General features: G+C 42.2%; 2 protein-coding genes across 4 annotated transcripts; both read right to left on the bottom strand.

Annotated features, from left to right (window-relative positions):
- Positions 1-56: 56 nt before the first annotated feature.
- On the bottom strand, positions 57-16,106 carry LOC125011940 (apoptosis-inducing factor 3). Of its 3 annotated transcripts, none has more exons than XM_047591465.1 (21): positions 14,737-16,106; positions 10,694-10,903; positions 7,916-8,132; positions 6,876-6,985; positions 6,653-6,762; positions 6,505-6,549; positions 6,326-6,422; positions 6,070-6,182; positions 5,646-5,732; positions 5,431-5,522; positions 5,197-5,327; positions 4,722-4,837; positions 4,397-4,468; positions 3,936-3,999; positions 3,721-3,797; positions 3,529-3,646; positions 3,323-3,421; positions 3,013-3,088; positions 2,775-2,879; positions 1,433-1,453; positions 57-1,299 (listed from the first exon to the last, which is right to left on the bottom strand). In XM_047591465.1, the coding sequence occupies exons 2-21, from the start codon at positions 10,722-10,724 to the stop codon at positions 1,257-1,259; spliced, it is 1,824 nt and encodes a 607-aa protein (XP_047447421.1). In that variant the 5' UTR covers positions 10,725-10,903; positions 14,737-16,106; the 3' UTR covers positions 57-1,256. The 3 variants fall into 3 exon arrangements, with proteins under 3 accessions (XP_047447421.1, XP_047447423.1, XP_047447422.1); XM_047591467.1 differs by having other exon boundaries at positions 7,916-8,102; XM_047591466.1 differs by lacking the exon at positions 1,433-1,453.
- Positions 16,107-16,252: 146 nt separating this feature from the next.
- On the bottom strand, positions 16,253-17,999 carry cldn26 (claudin 26). The gene has a single exon (XM_047591473.1). The coding sequence runs from the start codon at positions 17,653-17,655 to the stop codon at positions 16,999-17,001; it is 657 nt and encodes a 218-aa protein (XP_047447429.1). The 5' UTR covers positions 17,656-17,999; the 3' UTR covers positions 16,253-16,998.
- Between the last annotated feature and the right edge of the window lie 197 nt (positions 18,000-18,196).

Raw genomic sequence — 18,196 nt, 5'->3', positions numbered from 1 at the left:
GTTCTGGTCTGTGAGTCATAAGTAAAAAAAAAAAAGAACTATTAAATAACGCAGTGAGTGGTTATTGTTGGAAGACTTTTATTTCAGTGTTTAGTTATAAAAATGCCGTCCCAGGCTTCTCTGTAGGAAGAACAATGCTGTTTAAATCGCACGTGTCAGGGCTCAAGTATTCATGGATCTTCAGGAAACCAGGATGTAATCAAACATCTGCTTTATACCCAGAAGCACACTGCAAGCATTTCTGAATGAAAATGAGAGAACCAGTCATATAACAGTAACTGGCAAAAAAAAAAAAAATAATATATATATATTAAAGCAATAAATTTATTTTCTGCTTGTAAAAGGACCGGTAAGTCCAGGCCACAAACCTCAGATCCCTGAGTTAGTAACAAATAATGTCCCTATGGAGGCGAGAGCTATCAAAAATAACCTAAAGCTACCTCTGCATTCGTTTAGAGGACTTATATCCATTTGTTAGAAAATACATGAATCTATGTTGTGCAAGCACTAGTGAGAGATCAGGGTATGATTCATTTGTGTACTCTACTAGCATCCAATACGAAGAGGTCATTCTAACGATAGCAATTATTCACAAATTAAAGCTGCATGTGTGTGTGTTAGTGAGTCCGTTAAAGCTGCATTCAGGGTTGTGCTGACGCGATGGCGCAGTTTGTTTACTTGCGGCGTTAAGCTCGGAAATTTCTCAGGTCTGGGGCTTCAATTTTCGTCTCCTGTTACTGTAAGTTACACCATGCAGATCTGAGGTCTGTATGCGCGCATACAACCGAGTCCGTTATTCAGCTGAAATTGTATTGTTCTTACTTGTTGTTACAGTGCATTCAGGATTATAACTATATACAATGTTATTTGTACAAAAAAAAAATGCCAATGCCCATACTTGGCTTCTTATAAACAAAAGTGTACAGGTAGATACATCTTGCAGCAGCACAGAGGCTGAATCCAATATTGCTTTGCTCTGAAATATGACAACGTTGTCAATAAAAGAACCTGCCGACACAGTGAGTCAGTGTTTTCAGACCGTGTATGGCTCCGTTTGTCACGTTAAAGTGTCTCTCAGGAAGAAAAGCAAGCGTCGGTGTGTAGTCCTCAGGTAGGTGTGTCTCAAACAGACACGGCCGTGTCCTCCTCGTGTCAAGTGTCTTATGTGAAAAGGCCGGGATAGCTGCTCAGTGTCTCAGCACCATAAGTGTCCATATTGAGGTGTCCGGTGGACTTTGGGACCTTCACGTGTGAAGTCATTGAGAGCCTTTGTCAATCAGCCAAGAAATGTCTCCAGTCCTGCAACGTAAAGTCCAGCAATTAAACACGCAAAGACGCACGGGACCACAAATCAGTGGGTAAGTCACAGCTCCCTACAAGTGGCCATTATGAAACTAAACAGAAAAGAAGAACGGCTCATAGTTTTACATACTTGCCAAGTCGTGCTAACATCCTTCAATTTTTTGTGTGTGCATTACAAGAAACACAAGACACGAGAGACATGAGGAACACTATGGTCACATACATAGGCAACATGGACAGAAAGGTTTCTAACAACAAGAATAACACGTCAATTTACAGGTTTAGTAGTTTTTGTTATGAAAGAAACTAACGTGTAAAACCTCATGGAATCTGTTGCTAATTAAAGTTATATTAATTACAATTAACTTTTCACGCACACAAGAAAATAAGATGTGTCTGCAGTGTTGGAGGCATGCATCGATTATTCGGGTCTCTGTTTGTTTGGTCTGGTTGCCACGGGGATATGGGGAGTTTGGGTTAGGGTTAAGAGTTAGGTGAATTTGTTGACCACCTCTTGTTCTGTTTGATTGAGAAATATATTCATGATAAAAACTAAATACATTGTAACATTATACTGCAGGTGTAGGCAGACTGTTTGAGTTCATTTGCATTTTCTTTCTTCCTGTACATTTATTGAAATAAATGCGCTGCACCCAGAATGCTGCAATAAAATATTTTGTACCTCTTCTCGTGAAATGATTTTGACAGTGCGATTTATATAAATAGGAACAAAAAGAGCAATGTGTCTGAAGACAAAATTATTCCAACTTTATAAGAAACAGTGTGTTTATTTTATTCCAGAGGAAAGCGGAGCTATGTTTGTTCTGTTTTAATGTGTTACAAATGTGTACGTTATCGTACTTTCTATTCAGTATTTCTGAGTAACTGATGCGTAAATGCTTTGTAGTGTTTTTTTTTTTTTACATGGAAATGAGTCATATGAAAGTTTCTATAAACGCTTCTATTGTAGTTTAGTAAAGCTAATTGCTTAAGCTGAATCGCTTTGTAACACATTTTGAGGAAATCCAGTCAAACCGTGATGATAACTGTGCCTGAATGTTACAGATTAAATCATCCATCTACTGTTAGTACACCCAGTATGGATGCTGGAACAGTCAAAATACATAAAACCTAAAGTACGTCGGCTTTTTTCTACTTCTTCTAAACGTGTCACATTTTATTTTTATTTTTACTGTTAATGTGCAATTTACACACATGTTTAAATGTGATTTAACTCAAAAAATTACAGCCGGTTTTATTGCTCTTTAGGATTTTCACAATAAGCCAACTTGTTTCACTTGACATAATACTTTTCATGTGATAAAAGTCACAAGCTGCACAACCGCAGGCTGTTTTCTGTCAGACTGATAACGTTTCGTCTTGTTTTTCCTTCACTGTAAAACCTGAGAGACCTAAAGAACATAACAGCTATTGTAGCCATGACCAGATTTAAGTCCTGGAAGGAGACTTACTCCACATCTCGTTTCTTAATCGTCTTTCCTGATCCTAAGACCTCTGCCACTCGGGATACAATGGGATCATAGTTCATGCTGGCAACAGCTACCACCTCCTCACTCCTATAGATGGATGAGAGGAGGAAACGGAGAGAATAAACCATCATGACATTACATGAACATTTGTTAGAAACGCTTAAAATCTGGTAACACATAGTGCAACAAAATGTAATTCTATCAAGTAAATAAATGTTACCTGGTATAAAATGCTACAAATCTCAGTTCATCCAGATCTCCTTGTATAATGACATCATCAAATCCATCGCCATAACCTTCACAAACAGAAAGACGACAGTTAAATTCAGGCTGAATTCCTGGTCTTAGGTGGTCTTTATTATTATTATTATTATTATTATTATTATTATTATTATTATTATTATTTATTTATTTATTTATTTTCTTTCCTTTGCAGCTAGATGGCAGTGCAGTAACAATTCACAGCACAATTTGAGCTATTTCAATTCCGGATCCTTCCCTTAGGCTAAAGCAAACACAAGCCTGCCTACCTGCATAACGGATGGTCTTTCCAAACATGGCGGACCAGAAATAAGGCACAGTTTTGATCTCGGTGGCTCTTCCCATCATGCCGAGAGCCGCCACCCTTCCTGTTAGAGGGGGATGGAAACACATCTTTCAACAACACGCCTTAATTTACAACAAAGAAAGAAAATGTGAAATGTGCTCACTATCGAACTGTAAGCTACACACATACCATGTACGTGAGCCATTTGCCAGTGAGGGATGTTCACCTTCTTGTTGTTGCGAGGCGGAAAAGGAAACATCACCACATCTCCTCCAGCAAAGACGCCGTCAACATTCGTCTGCATCATCTAGGAGAATGTTGTGTAAATTAACAAAGTAGGAGAAAAACGCTTTCAGCCAGGCTTCAGGCTTTACAAAGTACCTTGTTCACAGTGATGAAGCCCTTGGAGTCCAAGTGGATGCCGCTCTGTTTCAGGAAACCTGTTGCAGGGACACTTCCTGCAGGAGAAGAGACGCATACAAGAAAACAAGTAAAACACAGAGCTTTAGTCTTCAAATGTGCTTTTTCAGTTAGTTTTCAACTAATTGCATAATAAGGACAGAATTTGAAGAAAGAAAGAACACGTCTGACATCACCTGCTCCAATGACGCACACATCTGCTCGCAAAACTTTTCCACTCTTCAGAACAACTTCTTTCAGCTGCAAGAAAAAAGAAAAAAAAAGACAGTATATGGAGATTGTTCTTAAAGGCCAAAGCTGAAACTGTTGAAGTGATCTTCCCATAAATGATTCACACTTCTTTTAACTTCTGCTGCAAAACTGCGACAGTTTGCATTTTAGATACACATAGGCTTGCCTGAATGTTTAATTTGGTGCCCATTACGGGGTAAACTGTCTCACTAATTAAGAATGGTCCCGTGTTTATTTTCAAGCTTCAGCTGCTGGTTTCATGTGACATACGCTGACATTTTTGCACTGAAATTGACACACTCCAACCTTTACTTTTAGTTCACACCACATCTGATTTCACCCAATATTAAACAAGCACGGTGCATCCGAGCATCTTATCGTGTTGTTTCTCTCACTTTCTGAATACCTGTCCATGATGGCCGATCATCTCTGACACCTCGTTCAGCATGTAGAACTTCACCCTGTTGGCCTCAAACAGCTGCAGACACAAGACAAACCACAGTCACAGGGAGCACACGGAAACTGTAACAAGGAGCGTCGTTTGGCTGAATCTCCACATGTACGCGTGAGCGACCTGGGTTAATGAGCAGATTGACGCTCCCTTTGGTGCTGCGGTATTGACCAGGAAACCACGGTTTGCATTTTAACTAATAATTACGTCTCGGCGAGAGTGCTGATGAGAGAGATTCACGTTCTGAAAAGCCTGATTTCCCTGGAGTGCGTGTCTCTACCTTCATTATGGCTTTCCCTAATTTCTCCCCGAGAGCTTTTTTGAAGGGGACGGACTCGATCCCGATGACAGAGACCGAGTGGGCCTTGTCAGTCAGCGCCGCAGCCACCTCCATGCCTGCCAAGGAAACAAATACACGGCGTGTAAGTTAGTATCCACAGATGTTAATGTAGAATGGTGACAAATTAGAAGACACCTCAAAATAAAAGTGAGTTTGTTTGTTTTTCAGTCCCTTTACAAAATTATTTCTCAGACGTTACAGTTTGGGTTTGTGTGTAACTTCCATTTCAGGCTCTTGTTTTCCACCAGATTGTATTATTATTGTTATTATTATTATTATAAATGCTACATTTACATTTAAAATCTACATTATGCATCACTTGGGAGCTGCTCTCATAGGGTGCACAAATAAGTTAAATTACTGAAAAGGCTGTTTTGGAATTAGCACGAATGAAAAGCATGTGTCTGTTTCTCACCCACAAATGATGTTCCCACTATCACAGCGTTCTTGTTGTTGGCCAGCCTCGCTACGCTGTTAGCATCCTCTGGCGTCCTGAGGTGAAACACGTTGCTGACGTCTTTGCCCTTGTAGTTCATCGGTTTTGGTCTTTCGTGCAAAGGAAAAGGGGCCAAATCAGATGTTCAATTCATTCATTTATTATAATGTCCAGAGTTTCCCCGTGAAACAAGTGTTTTATTTTTTTCCATACTTGCTTCCTGTAGCAATAAAGAGTTTCCTGTACTCCATCCTCAAGCCATCCTCGAAGGTCACAGATCGCGTTTTCACATCAATCGCCACAACCTGAAACGAACAAACAAACACAGTCAAGTTGGATTTTGTGAAAATTAAAAAAAAAAAAAAAAAAAGCTGTCCAAACAAATCAATAGGCTATACTATTACCCATAATCAAGCTTCACCTCTCACCTCTTTCTCCGTGAGCAGTTCAATGTCATGATCCTGCAGGAAGTCCATGGAGCGCAACTTCAGCTGCTCTGCTGTGCTGTCTAATGACTAAGGGACAGCAAGATAGCGCATGGTAGAAAGTCTACATTGAAAATTACTGTTAATGCTGAAATCTGTAAGCATGATAAGACATTTAGCATTTGGCAGCAAATTATAAATTTTGAATGAAATAAACCCAACTAATAAAGCTGTTCTTGTATCTTTTCTGATTCAGTTGTGTCAGCTATTTGCAGCCATTTGGCTGCTGTGAAGTGTGTAGCTGTTCCCCACAGCGCTCCTGATTTTAGCACCACTGAGCAAAGCTGCACCTCTGCAGTCTGTTACATAACTTCCTTGCCAAAGTGAGTCCTGTCTCAGTGTATGTGGTCGAGGTCTGTGTACAAACCTTACTCAGTTTAGGCCTGTCATACGGAGGATGTCTGTCCATGGTGCACATGACAATGCGGTCGGTGAAGCCCTCCTGCCTCAGTGTCTCCGCACACACCAGACCCGCTGGACCTGTCGACAAATTCCCAGTTTACTAAAAAGAGATATGCACGACGTTGGAAATTAGACAATCTAAGGATGACCGTGAAATGATGGGTGGGCTATGAAATGGGCTTGTAGTGGGAATAAATGAAGAAGGACATTCACACACTGACCTGAGCCAATGATGAGAATGTGGCTGAAGCCTGTGCTGGAGTTAATGACTGCCGAACATCGGGCCATGGGCTTTGACCTTTTCTGTGACTGAAGGGCCTGGAAATGTTTAAAGAAAGGTCTCAGATCGTTCAGGTGGTCCATTTGCTGCATAAAGTCTCCTCTCTCTTTGTCTTGTTACCTGCTTGTTTGCGCGAATGATCACCTTGTCCTTTTCAACTCTGACCTGGAGCAAACAGACATGAGCGATGTGTACACTTTTTGATGGTGCTTACAGACATGATAAGGCAGGGAATGTGTTAAGAGACAGCAGCAGCGGGGAAGATCACCTGGAAGGTCGGCAGGCTGTCCAGACCAGGGAAGTCCTCGATGTCTCCTGTTGCAATGTTAAAACACGCACCGTGCCAGGGACAACGCACGTGTCCTTTTGACAGCACGCCTGGACACACAAGTGTGTTGAATGAAAGTTATAACATTTGATTAATGGTAAAAAAAAAATATATATATATATATATATATATATATATATATATATATATATATATTGCTCACCTTTGACCAGTGGTGCTCCGTAGTGTGGACATTTGTGTGCCATTGCTGAGAACTCCCCATGTTCTTTGATTAACAAAGCTCTGCCGCTTCCTAAGTCAACCTCTCTCATCCTGTCAAGCACACAAAACAAAAAAAAGGTGTGTGTGCGTGTACACGGCTGCTTCAAGTAAAATTAAAGGGACAGTTAATCCCCAAAACACTTAAATGACAGTAATGAAAGCAAGCACATATTCTGGATGTATGCCAAATGTTGTCACACAAGAGTAGTGACAATTAAAGACAGAAAATTACATTTTTGCCTTGGAGGATGGAGGGAAAACATAATTCTTCTCTTACAAGATAAAACTAGATTTTTTTGAGGAAATAAACACACGCTCGATCAGTTTAAGATTTCACGAGTGTCATGTGGAGTATCACTGAATGAAACATTGAAAAGGGCAAATTAAAACAAAAAAAACAACGTACATACATTAAAGGGACAATTCACACAAAAACACAGTCAAACAGATTGAGTTAGACAGTTTGGACTCATACCAAAGAATCGTGATCTCAATTCATAGCAAAAAAGCTGTGATTCACATTTTTTCCAGAATCATGCAGCCCTAATCACAATGTACAGTAAAATAACTAATAGTGTTGCCTTCATGGGTCGGGTATACGATGCTCACACGAAGAGAGAAGTTGTGAATTCCTGCCACCATTTGAAAATGAATGCACTCGTCTCAGTAGGGTATATTAACATTATTCTCAGACAAATTACAAAGTAAACTCAAGTTAATCAAAATGTCTTACCATCCATCTCCGCCGTATCTCAAAACACAATTTGGAGGCGTCAATATGCCCGATGTGCATCTAATTATTTATGCTGTGTTTTTATGTGAGCTGTCCCCATAGTTTATGAGCATCCCCTGTAAACTTGACAGTCACCGTCCACCAATATCCTGCTCATCTGATCATCTTGTTCACCGGCAGCACACGCATTTACCTCTGCACCCATGTGTATCTGATGGGTGAAGAGAAATAAATAAATAGAACCTTACTGTCCGTTTTCCAGATCCTTAACATGACACACCGAGGCCTCCACGTAGTCGCGTGGCTTGTGGTAGAGTGGCAGCGGGGTGGAGTCGTCATCAGAGCCGTGTCCCAGGGCCCCGTTAGGTCTGCAGTCGGCAAAAGGACTCGCTTTGCCATTAGGCGACAGACCACCGTCCACCTCTTTTTCTTTTTCTAGGAGAGAGAGTTCCACCTTGACTTCAACTGCAAGACAAAGACACGTCTCCCTTAGAAACTGCATGGCCGAACAAATGCATACCAGCAGCTGTAAAGCTTGAATCTATTAGCAGATTTTTTAACACCACTAATCACCGGTGGATCGCACTATTATTCCTATATTCCTGTCCTCCTTCATTTTATTTCAACCCCCCTCCAGTGTTTTGGGAGAGTGATTCGCCGTTCAGCTTGGAGAGACGTCCACAGCTCTGGGACAAATTGAGACTGACATCTCCACAACTGAAACAAATGAAAGTAGGAAGCAGGTGAAGGGAGAAGTGAGTCTTTTCTTTAGGAAAGAAATCAGTCACGCAAAGCGCTCAAATGTCCCCATGCAAAACTGTCACTGTTCATATGAGTTTAACCAGTAACACAGACTAAAAATCCATAAAATAATTACCACTAAATAAAAGTAAATCTATTCCAGAAAGTGTGAGTTCGACAGGATAACGGTGCACTTCAATGCTGCCCCTTAAATAAAGTAATGCCTATAGGAGACAGGAGTAAAGTAAAGTAATGTGCTGCTTTCTTAAAAGAAATTTAAAACGGAGTGAGTGATCAGTGTTGTGATGCGCCGCCGTTGGCTTTTATATATTTCTGAACATTCAGAAGCCGTTGTGTAACTCCCCTTTCACTGCAGCAGGCTTTATCTGTTCGGCTGGAAAAATGTGCTGATCATCCGGTTCTTACACAGTAATCTGGCTGGAATTTTCTCCCGCTGAGCAAGTCTTAATTAAAATCAATGGAAAATCATAATAGTGAGTGCAATTGCAGGAGAAAAGAAAGGGGAAAGCTTTCCACTGCTGAGGAGATTCTCCAGATGCTGCTGTAATATCTGAGGCTAACCGGGACGCGGTCACGCCGACGCTTTGTTTGATCGGGACTCGGTGGGAGTCGGCTTTAGGACATGCACCAAAATAGGGGCTGACATGCATTTAGCTTGATTTTTAAAAGTCCATGTTTTAAATACTTCAGATGAAGAACAGGAGATTTTTATAATAATCTCACTTTGAACCTTTCTCAAGCCTCTTTCTTCACATGTTTATGCAAATGAAGACGGCAGCGTGCCATGTTCTTTAAAAGCTCTGCCTCCCTCGTAGATCTTGCCTCAGTGCCAGTTTATTCCCGCTTACACTTAAATCTATACACAGTACTTACTGTGTGTCGCGAGATGAAGCTGCCTTCGTGTACACTTCATAATTCAGTTTAAAGTCTCAGAACAGACTCTAATGCTTTGGGACTGACTGATTTGGTTCAGGGACTGGGACTTTTACGTGATTAACTTAAGATATAGTGTTGTTAAATACAGCAAATGCATCTGTTGCTCTTCCATGACTTAATTACGAATCCGAGAATAAGTAATATGTAAGTGATGTTGCGCTACTCTATCTTGGTTTCTAACAAATGAGAATAATATTAATTAAAAAAAAACCACCATAGATGTATTTCCTGTCTGCATGCAAACAGATACCACAATTAACATTCAGGATAATATGAGAAAAGTCTCCTCACAGCATAATCAACCATAAACAGTGAGTTTAAATGCTTTACTTGAGACTCAGATCTATTTTGTTAAACATATCTCCTCCAGTAATTAGAGCAAATCCATACACCACTGGACTTGTTCGAGGATCCACGACCCTCATCCACGTGGCACATGTTGCTTTTGTTTGAGCTTTGATTTTAGACTTTGTTTTAAAAGTTTGCCACAAGACGTTGAAAGAATATCAACCACCAGTTGACGCCACTAGTTCGTGACTACGAACAGGTTCCTCATGTGAATCTATAAAACATGACGACAGTCTTTCAAACCTCACTCACTGTGCGAAACACGTTTTCAAAAGAGGTTTCTGTTCAAATTAATTTGTTACGCAGTGTTACAGTAGCCGGAGGTCAAGCTGTGATCGACACTGACTAATTAGCCCTCAGAATCCTGACAGCCTGTATCCTTTGCATACACCTCGTGTCTCTTCTTTCTCCCTTTATTGATGTGATCTCCAAGCTTCTATGCCTCGGCACGACCGAACGGTAACTACAGTTACAAGCACATGCAAGAAGAATGCAGCACAGAATATTCCCAAGCCGTGCTAACAGTGGATACACATGCGGTGTCAAATTGTGTAATCCTCTTCACCAAAGATGCCACAGAGACCATTTAAATTCCTCCCACACGAAGCACTGTACCGCAAACAGAGGAGGCTGAGGGGAATGAGGATTTGGAAGAGGAGAGGAGAATCTCTGAACATTATTCAAACAGGCAGAACCGTCCCTAAATATAGCGTTTGATTTTTGTATTACCAATGTATTTCATTTTCCCTTTTTTCATCTTTACACCTGACATGCATGGTTTATTTAAAAGACCCAGAAACACTGAACCCTCAGACCATCAGGGTCACACTTCAGTTTACAGACATATATACTGGTGTTTTAGTAGAATGATGAAGTGTTATTTCATTCATTTCATTTCAAGTCCTACTGGAAATGCTATTATACTACAGATTCCAACCACTAAACCACCACCCTCTGATTTGAGGAAACACGATTCTTACCTGGTTTGGGTTTGGAGAAGCATCCTCCCATGGTGGGCCCAGGATTGAGGGACACCCCGGGAGAGGGAGGGAGGGGGGAGAGGGAGGGGAGGTGCGGTCAGATCCTCGGGCTGGGCCGCCTGGTCGGGAGGTAACAGTAACGCAGAGACGGAGGTATGAGAACCTGCAGGTCCAAGCTGCCCATCGCACACGTCAGCTCGTCCACATAATCTGAGAGGACAGAGGGAGCGAGATCGTCAACAACACACACACACACCACAGTGACGTAACGCACACAGTGCAGTGATCACTAGAGTCTCTAAGAAGCAAGATATAAGAAGCTAAATGTTATTTCCAGGTGTTAGGAAATGTTAAACAATTTTTCCTCTGAAAATGACAAAACTACATGTCACTCGTTTGTCTTAAACATTTTTATGGTCATGTCTTATGATAAGCCATAGTCACCACTTGTGTGTCTTATCCATAAAAACAAACGGCTGATGTTGTTCTGAAAGGTCTAAAGGACACATGATTCAAATAATGAGGAGAGCTAACCAAACCACTTAACTCCGTGTGCACGAAGCATGTTAGTGCTTGTAAAAAAAAAAAAGGAATCAGTTGTGTTAATTAGGAACATTTCCACACACATTGTTACCTTTGTTCATGCATATTGCATGGGAAACTGTTAAATATTAACAGCCCTCCAACACCTATTAACTTTCTCGTCACACTGTTCTTTAAAGGGAAGCAGGGGCCCCTTGAGTTTCAAAATCCCACTTGTTTTGTTGCCACACTGCCCTCACATTTCTGCCAGCTCTGGTATTTCACCAACGCATGTACTGTAGTTTGTCACTCAGAGCGCTGGCCGCTATGAATCCGAGCAGGATGGCAGGTGTGTGACTGAATATGGTGCGATCCATCACCAAATTATCCTTTTGAGGTACAACCAAAAGGGGACTGCTTGATATTCTGAGCACATCTTAATGTCCTCGAACTTCAGAGAAAAAAGTGTTTGGTGTTGAATGGAGCGCTGCTTAGAAAAAGTTCCTGAGAACAAATGAGAAATGGAAAGATCTCCTCTGACTGGCCACAGCTCTGCAACAACATTTGGTTGTTGTCACTAAATCACTAAATCATTCTTGATGAAAGTGACTATGGATAAATTACTCACACATAAGTGTAATTCTGAGGTCCTGGGACTTTAATTGAGTTAATGTTCATTTATTCTTCATTATTCAAGGGGAAAAACGTTTTCTTTATTATTACTTTTAGGTATAAACATGTGAAATGTCTTTATGTCTTGTGAAATTCAAGTTGTGATATGACCTTTTGACCTGTGACCCAGGCGACTAACTGAAGAATTAAAGTTATTCAGTAGTTCACAAAAAGACAAAAAAAAGTACAAAAAATACAGATTTTTATTCCATTATTTTTCCCCCACAAAACACTGTCACTTATATGTTGACATTTTAGAAATTTCAGACTAAAATGTCAGATTTGACCTAAAATCCCAAAATCGGTGATCAAGTACAACAGTCAAATACTTCTAACAGTCTTGTCAGTCATTTTCTTCCTTTTTTTAAATACACTTTGTTTCTACTGATGCGTGAATGTTGTTTTTTTCCTTGTAGTGGAGTATATTTTAACACCACTGTAAAGGGAATCTCAATACTTCTTTAATTGCTGATTTTTTTTTCTTAAACATGTTCCACTTAACAAGGTGTTCCTGGGAATATTGTGACGACTTTTAGCTGCGGCATCATATCAGACTTTCCAAACAGAATAGCTCCCACAAGGAGAAAAGCCACTTTTTCATCTGTGTCCTTCTACTTTTCATGTAAATCTCTAAGTCAAGCGCCTACATTTCCCTTCTCCCAGCTACCAGACGTGCTAGACGAGTTGTTAATGTTAATGTCATGGATTTCACTAAATACAGAGCGCAACATGTGACATGACTTCCCGAACAGAGACGCCGTGTATGGAAACCTCCCATGTTGCCCCTTTAATAATTTTCCACCGCTGAATATTTGATGAACAGCTAATTGGATGGCAAAAAGCCACCATAAGCGGAGTTCCAGCAAACCCGAGATATTTTGTGCAAAAACTAAAGTAGGTTAAGCAGATTTGGTCCTCACAACATATGACGCAGATCCCGCTCTCTCACTGTTGGGCCTGTCCCCAAGCAGAGCTAATAATCCTGCCGGCAAACAAGCTGTCAGTTTCGCTCACTTCCCTACAAATGTAATACCTGTTACTGGAATGTCAGAGGGGAGAATTAGCAAAACGCAGCTCCTGGTTGGTGGAGAGCAGGCAGGTGCTGCTCTCTGAGGGCCACCCATCACTCGCTGGACCTTCTACGAAAAATCCTCTATGATGGTTTTGCTTTAAATAAATTAACGCAGTTATTCTTGGTGACGATGCTCATTTGTGGACATCAGCAGCGGATGAACGTGCTGCAGCATCTAAATGCAGCAAGAGTGGACATTTAATGGCTTCCTGTTAGTGAACAACCTTTGACACCACTTAAATTAAATATCATTCACCTCCGCCCAACCAACAGTCTAAACCGGTGGTGTGATTTATTCAAACTCTTGCTTGGCAGGTATCCTGACAGGTTAGCCTGTAGTTAACGATTATCTCTGATCCTCCGCTGATAAAAGGACAAAACTGACAGCGATTAATGTTTGACCGCACCTCTTCCCCTCTCAGCCCGAGCGTCCTCCTGGTTTGTGAAATGGGAGATAAGCCAAGGAACCGTCCTGTGATTGCGTAAACCAGCTGTTGAGCAAATGAACAGCAGATGCCGTCTCACCAAGCTGTTAGTGCCCCCGGCGTAATAAACAGGTGGGTGAAATCATAGCTTTAATCTTTAATTGTTTATGCCGTTTCTGCTGTTGATTGATGACAGAAAGGGGGGGCGGGGGGGGCACTGGGAATCAGGGGAGTTAGTCCCAAGGATGTCTCCTGAAATGCTGGGAAACTCTCGTCCAACTTCTGCTTACTCCATCGCCTACGTGTCTTAACTACAAAAGAAAACGTGTGGATTACAGTTACCACAATCCCCATTAAGAAGTTCTGGTGTGTGTGTGCATGCGTGTGTGTGTGTGTGTGTGTGTGTGTGTGTGACACAGTCATACGCCAGGAGCAAGGTATTCACGATTCATGATTATTTCTCATCCAGTTTGGACGGTTTCAAATCGGGAGAAGTGTCAGCAGCTCCCTGTGACAGTATGGAGGCTTTAATATTTTAACATTTGTTTCAACCAAAGTGTGACTAAAACTAATATATGAATATATGCAGTTTGAAATGTGAACCATGTTTTAGCATACTGCAGAGGTGGGAGGTAAACCTTAAAAAAAAAAAAAGTAAGTAAGGCAGACTGTAGACAAGAATCATTCAGGAGTGTTCACTGATTTCCACTATGGAGTTCATCAAGAAGTTTTTTTTTTCTTTTTGTTGCATACTGCATTTACAACACATCGGACCTTTTAATGTCATATGTGCCTGTAGAGCCAAACGCCTGTTAACAACGGCACTGCTGAGGTACATCAGGTCATTTTGCTGCCGCTTTGAGCAATAACCTCTCCATGATGTCATGGAAAACTAGAATTGAGGTTTTCAGAGGGGTGTACACCCCTACAGGGGAGCTGTGCGTCCATATAACAATTACTCAGTTTCTCAGCCTGCACACACAAACAAATATTGTCAAAATCAGTTGAAAAGAATCTAATTTTGTTTTGTTTTCTTTAAGAGTTGAATATGAATGTATGATTTTACATGCGCGAAGTGGGATCAATTAAAGGTTAATCTTATCTTTTCCTCTGATAATGTAATCTGATACTGTGTTCTTATTGTGATTCAGGTTAATAACCTGCGCATCTGTGCTCTCACCCTGTGCCACGGAGGAAACAACTTCTTTCCAACTACTCTACAGTGCACCAATGCGGGCAAAACCCCACTTGAGCAAAATAAGTCTGACTACACGCGCGCACAGCGTCACATGAACACGCCACATTAAAAAAAACTACATTTCCCTGGGTGTAAAAGGAACAAATCGGCTCACCAGTGTGCGTGGAGCAGGTGCACTGAGATCCTGTCAAACTCCCCGGTGCTCAGCTTCCCCTGCGGAGCGCGGTAGCATATTAGCACGGGTCTCCTCACGGTCCCGTCCCTCTCCGGGATTGGCTCTCGTCGCCGGAGTATTCCCAGTCTGCGCGTCCCTCTGCGCCCTCCTCCCCGCTCTCCTCTTCTGCCTCTTGATGCAGCAGAAACTCCACTCAGTGTGTAAGTGAACGCATGTATGTGGGCATGTGTGTATGTATGTATGTATGTGTGCTCTGCCCCTTTGCAGAGCCCCCCTCCAGCAGCAGCAGCAGCAGCAGCACACTGAGCCGAGCGGTCGTGGCAGTCGCCCGCTTTCTCTGGCCGAGCCTTGAAAATGCAGCACGGAGGATCTTTGCCAGTTTCTCAGCTGTATGCAGTATTGATGGAGTTGCTGAGGGGATGCTAACACAGCATGAAATCTCACCGTCCTCCCACCCCTCCTCTCTCTTGCCTAAACACACTCACTCTCTCAGCTAGAGGCTTGCTTTTCAGATGTCAAAGACCTGACTTGCCAGTTAAACCAGATGAAAGACTTGCAGCCCTCCCCGCTGCACTGACTACCCACTTACTGCACTGCATGCTTTCTGGGCATGCAGCTATTGAGAAAAAAAAAAAAAAAAAGGAAGCCTATCAGTGTGACGTTTATTGTATCCACCGACCACCAGAGCACATAAAAGAACTACTCCTGAGGCTGCTGCTTGGTTTAAACTCTGAAACAGCTCTCACTGAATGTAAATGCTGAGGGTGTGCAGCAGAGAGAGAAGGAGTGAAAGTGCAGTTGTTGCAGTAAATCCCAGTTTCAGTCAGGGGGGGCGGTGGGTGGAGCAGGATTAAAAAGGTATACTAAGTCTTATAGGAAGGGGGCTCCCAAGATATTTCCACTATGCGAAATGGCTGCTGGGACAAGGTCACTCACTTGATAGTCACATGTTAATTTCTGTGAAAATGACAGCAGCGACACGGGGCGATCACTGGGATGCAGCACTAAAATCGTATGACCTCTCCATGAAGATGAAGAAACAAGTGGTGTTAAAACAAGCAAAGAGTTGCCAGATTAAAAGGAGACGCTGGTCTTAAGGGAGCAACATGTGTCCGTATGTTTGTGTGTTCAAGCACATGTAAGAGAATGTTTAAAGAAGAAACCAAGGGGGTCGTTCTGCACGTGAACGACCACATGATTGATAATGCTCTCCCGGTGTTCAGGCGCGGCCGCCTTACATCACGGATACATCACTCAGTTTCATTGAGCTACAGGGGGAGTTTCCTCTCCAGAGGCCTGGGAGAGCTGCCGCATCCAGAAAAACCCAGATTAAGAGAGTAGAGGGATGTGAATGAATCATTCATGGGCTGAAGCGTAAATCAAAAATGTTGCCAAAATGTAAGTGCCTGCAGTTATTGGGGTACGCTCAATATGACGGTTAATTAGATTTAAACAGTCGGTGAAGCAAATTGGAATGTTAAACACCGGCGCCAGACTGATCTGAGCACTTTATTCTGTATCGTTTCTTTTTTGTGACATCCGCAAAAATGTGCATCACAGTGTTCGGCAGAGTGCATTAAGGATTAAGAGGAGCTGATGGTGCCAAGTCCCTCCCCAAAACGAAATTCAGCACAGAGGAGCTGCAGCACTGGAATGCAACTCTCCCTCTGGCCTGGAAGTGGGCTCTCCGAGCCTGCACACCACTGATGTTAGACACGTTCATCCTTGATCAGATCAGGTTCCCCAGTAAACTGAGGGGCTTGTGCATGAACAAAGACAGTATTTATTCATCATGCATCGCTCTACATTGTACAAGTTTCATTTGTCACACTATGAACAAATGTGCGCGCTCGTTACTTTGCCTTGTTCATGCATCGCATTAATTTACCTAAGTGTTACTTGCCTGAATAAACAGAAAGAAACATCACAAACACTGCTATAGGTCACAAGTACAATCACTGAAAAGAAAATGAATTCACGGTTCTGTTAATTCTATTTACAGTGCATTGCATGTCTACTGCTAAATAAACCGTTGTGCTATTCTATTCATCTAGGAATAAAAACTGTTGCTCATAATCTCACATTTCATTCATTCCATTACAGCTGAATCACTTTGCATGCTTTAGGATAAACACAGATTATAGAAGTGACTTTCAGTGACAAATCCAGAAAGAAATTAACATATAAAACATGTTTAACCCTGTGCCTTGAATTACATTATCACTCATGCTGATAGCAAAGCTATAGAACCTCTGTCTTCAGGTAGTGCTGTGTCCTGTGCTTCACCTTTGGGCTGTTTGGCACGCTTGGTGGCCGCTGATCATAGTCCCCCATGCACACAGCTACAAAGAACAGGGTCCCCCCGATGACCAGGGCCAAACCTCCAAACCAGCCGGAGAACATCGCCTCCCCATACTCCCACCGGGGCATCACATCAGGAAAACCCTCGTTCCAGAAGTCCACCACAGTCGTGTAGGCCACAATGGAGACGGGAGCCAGAGTGGTGAGTCCCGACACCCATGACAGCACCCCGCTGAAGATGATCAGCGCTCTCTTTATGCCCGGCTGCTCCATGCACATCTCAACCCCCTCCAGACCGGGGAAGGCAGCCAGCACAGCTAAGCCTCCGGTGCCTATAGACACCGACATGAGCACCCTGGAGATCTGCAGGTCCATCGGGAGTCCCAAGATTGAATCGTAGGCCTTACACTGGATTCCTACCTCCTCTGTGTAGAGGCAGGTGTGCCACAGCCCCGAGAACCAGTTCTCCACTTCATTTAGATCAGAGTTCATCGTCTTCCACAGGGGAAGGAAGGTGGTGATCAGAGAAGTGACTAAGCCCCCAAACGTCACAAACAGTGCAGTCCTTTGCATCATTTTAGTTGTTAGAAAAACCATCTTTGACGTCCGCGCATGCAAAATCTCTGCTGTTATATTCTGCTGTTCAGGTCTGTGACAGAGAATAAGAGACCGAGGGTGGCTCTGTGGCCCGTCCCACCTGCTGGACAAACCTGGACGGCCCACTTCTCCAGCGTCCTTAATAAACTACTGTTTTGTTTCAGTCTTCAATATCATGACAGTGAACAATGAACTCTGTTTTTAGATGAAACCAGATATTTCCACTGGGACTCAGGGCTGTGTGCATGCACAAGTGGACTTAAATGAATGAAACATGAGAGAGATGGGCATAGGTGGGACACAGAAATAGTGTGTTTCTTTCTGGCTGTGAAACTCATTCCATTTAAAAAAATAAAAATAAATAAATAAATAAAAAATCAGATTTTTCTTTTTTTGTGTCACTGGTGAGTCTTTGGCGTTATTTTAATTAAGACAGTTACACTCTAAAGAAATCAAAATGTATGCTTTTCACTTGCCAAGTGTCTCAAGTGTCTGGACCATGAATAGCACTTTGTGTTCACTGCAGTGATGGTTACAACAG

Source organism: Mugil cephalus, chromosome 8, assembly GCF_022458985.1.
Source record: "Mugil cephalus isolate CIBA_MC_2020 chromosome 8, CIBA_Mcephalus_1.1, whole genome shotgun sequence".
NCBI classification, from domain to species: domain Eukaryota; kingdom Metazoa; phylum Chordata; class Actinopteri; order Mugiliformes; family Mugilidae; genus Mugil; species Mugil cephalus.
Note: the sequence above shows the minus strand (reverse complement) of the source record. Positions and strands in the feature narration are given on the sequence as shown.

Bases quoted from the DNA above. Each gene is read 5' to 3' on its own strand.
- LOC125011940 (XM_047591465.1), bottom strand. From the start codon at position 10,724: ATGGGAGGATGCTTCTCCAAACCCAAACCAG. The intron at 5,733-6,069 runs GTTTGTACACAG...GCTGTCCCTTAG, and splicing joins ACAGGCCTAAACTGAGTAAG to TCATTAGACAGCACAGCAGA. The intron at 3,422-3,528 runs GTATGTGTGTAG...CCCCTCTAACAG, and splicing joins GCAAATGGCTCACGTACATG to GAAGGGTGGCGGCTCTCGGC.
- cldn26 (XM_047591473.1), bottom strand. From the start codon at position 17,655: ATGGTTTTTCTAACAACTAAAATGATGCAAAGGACTGCACTGTTTGTG.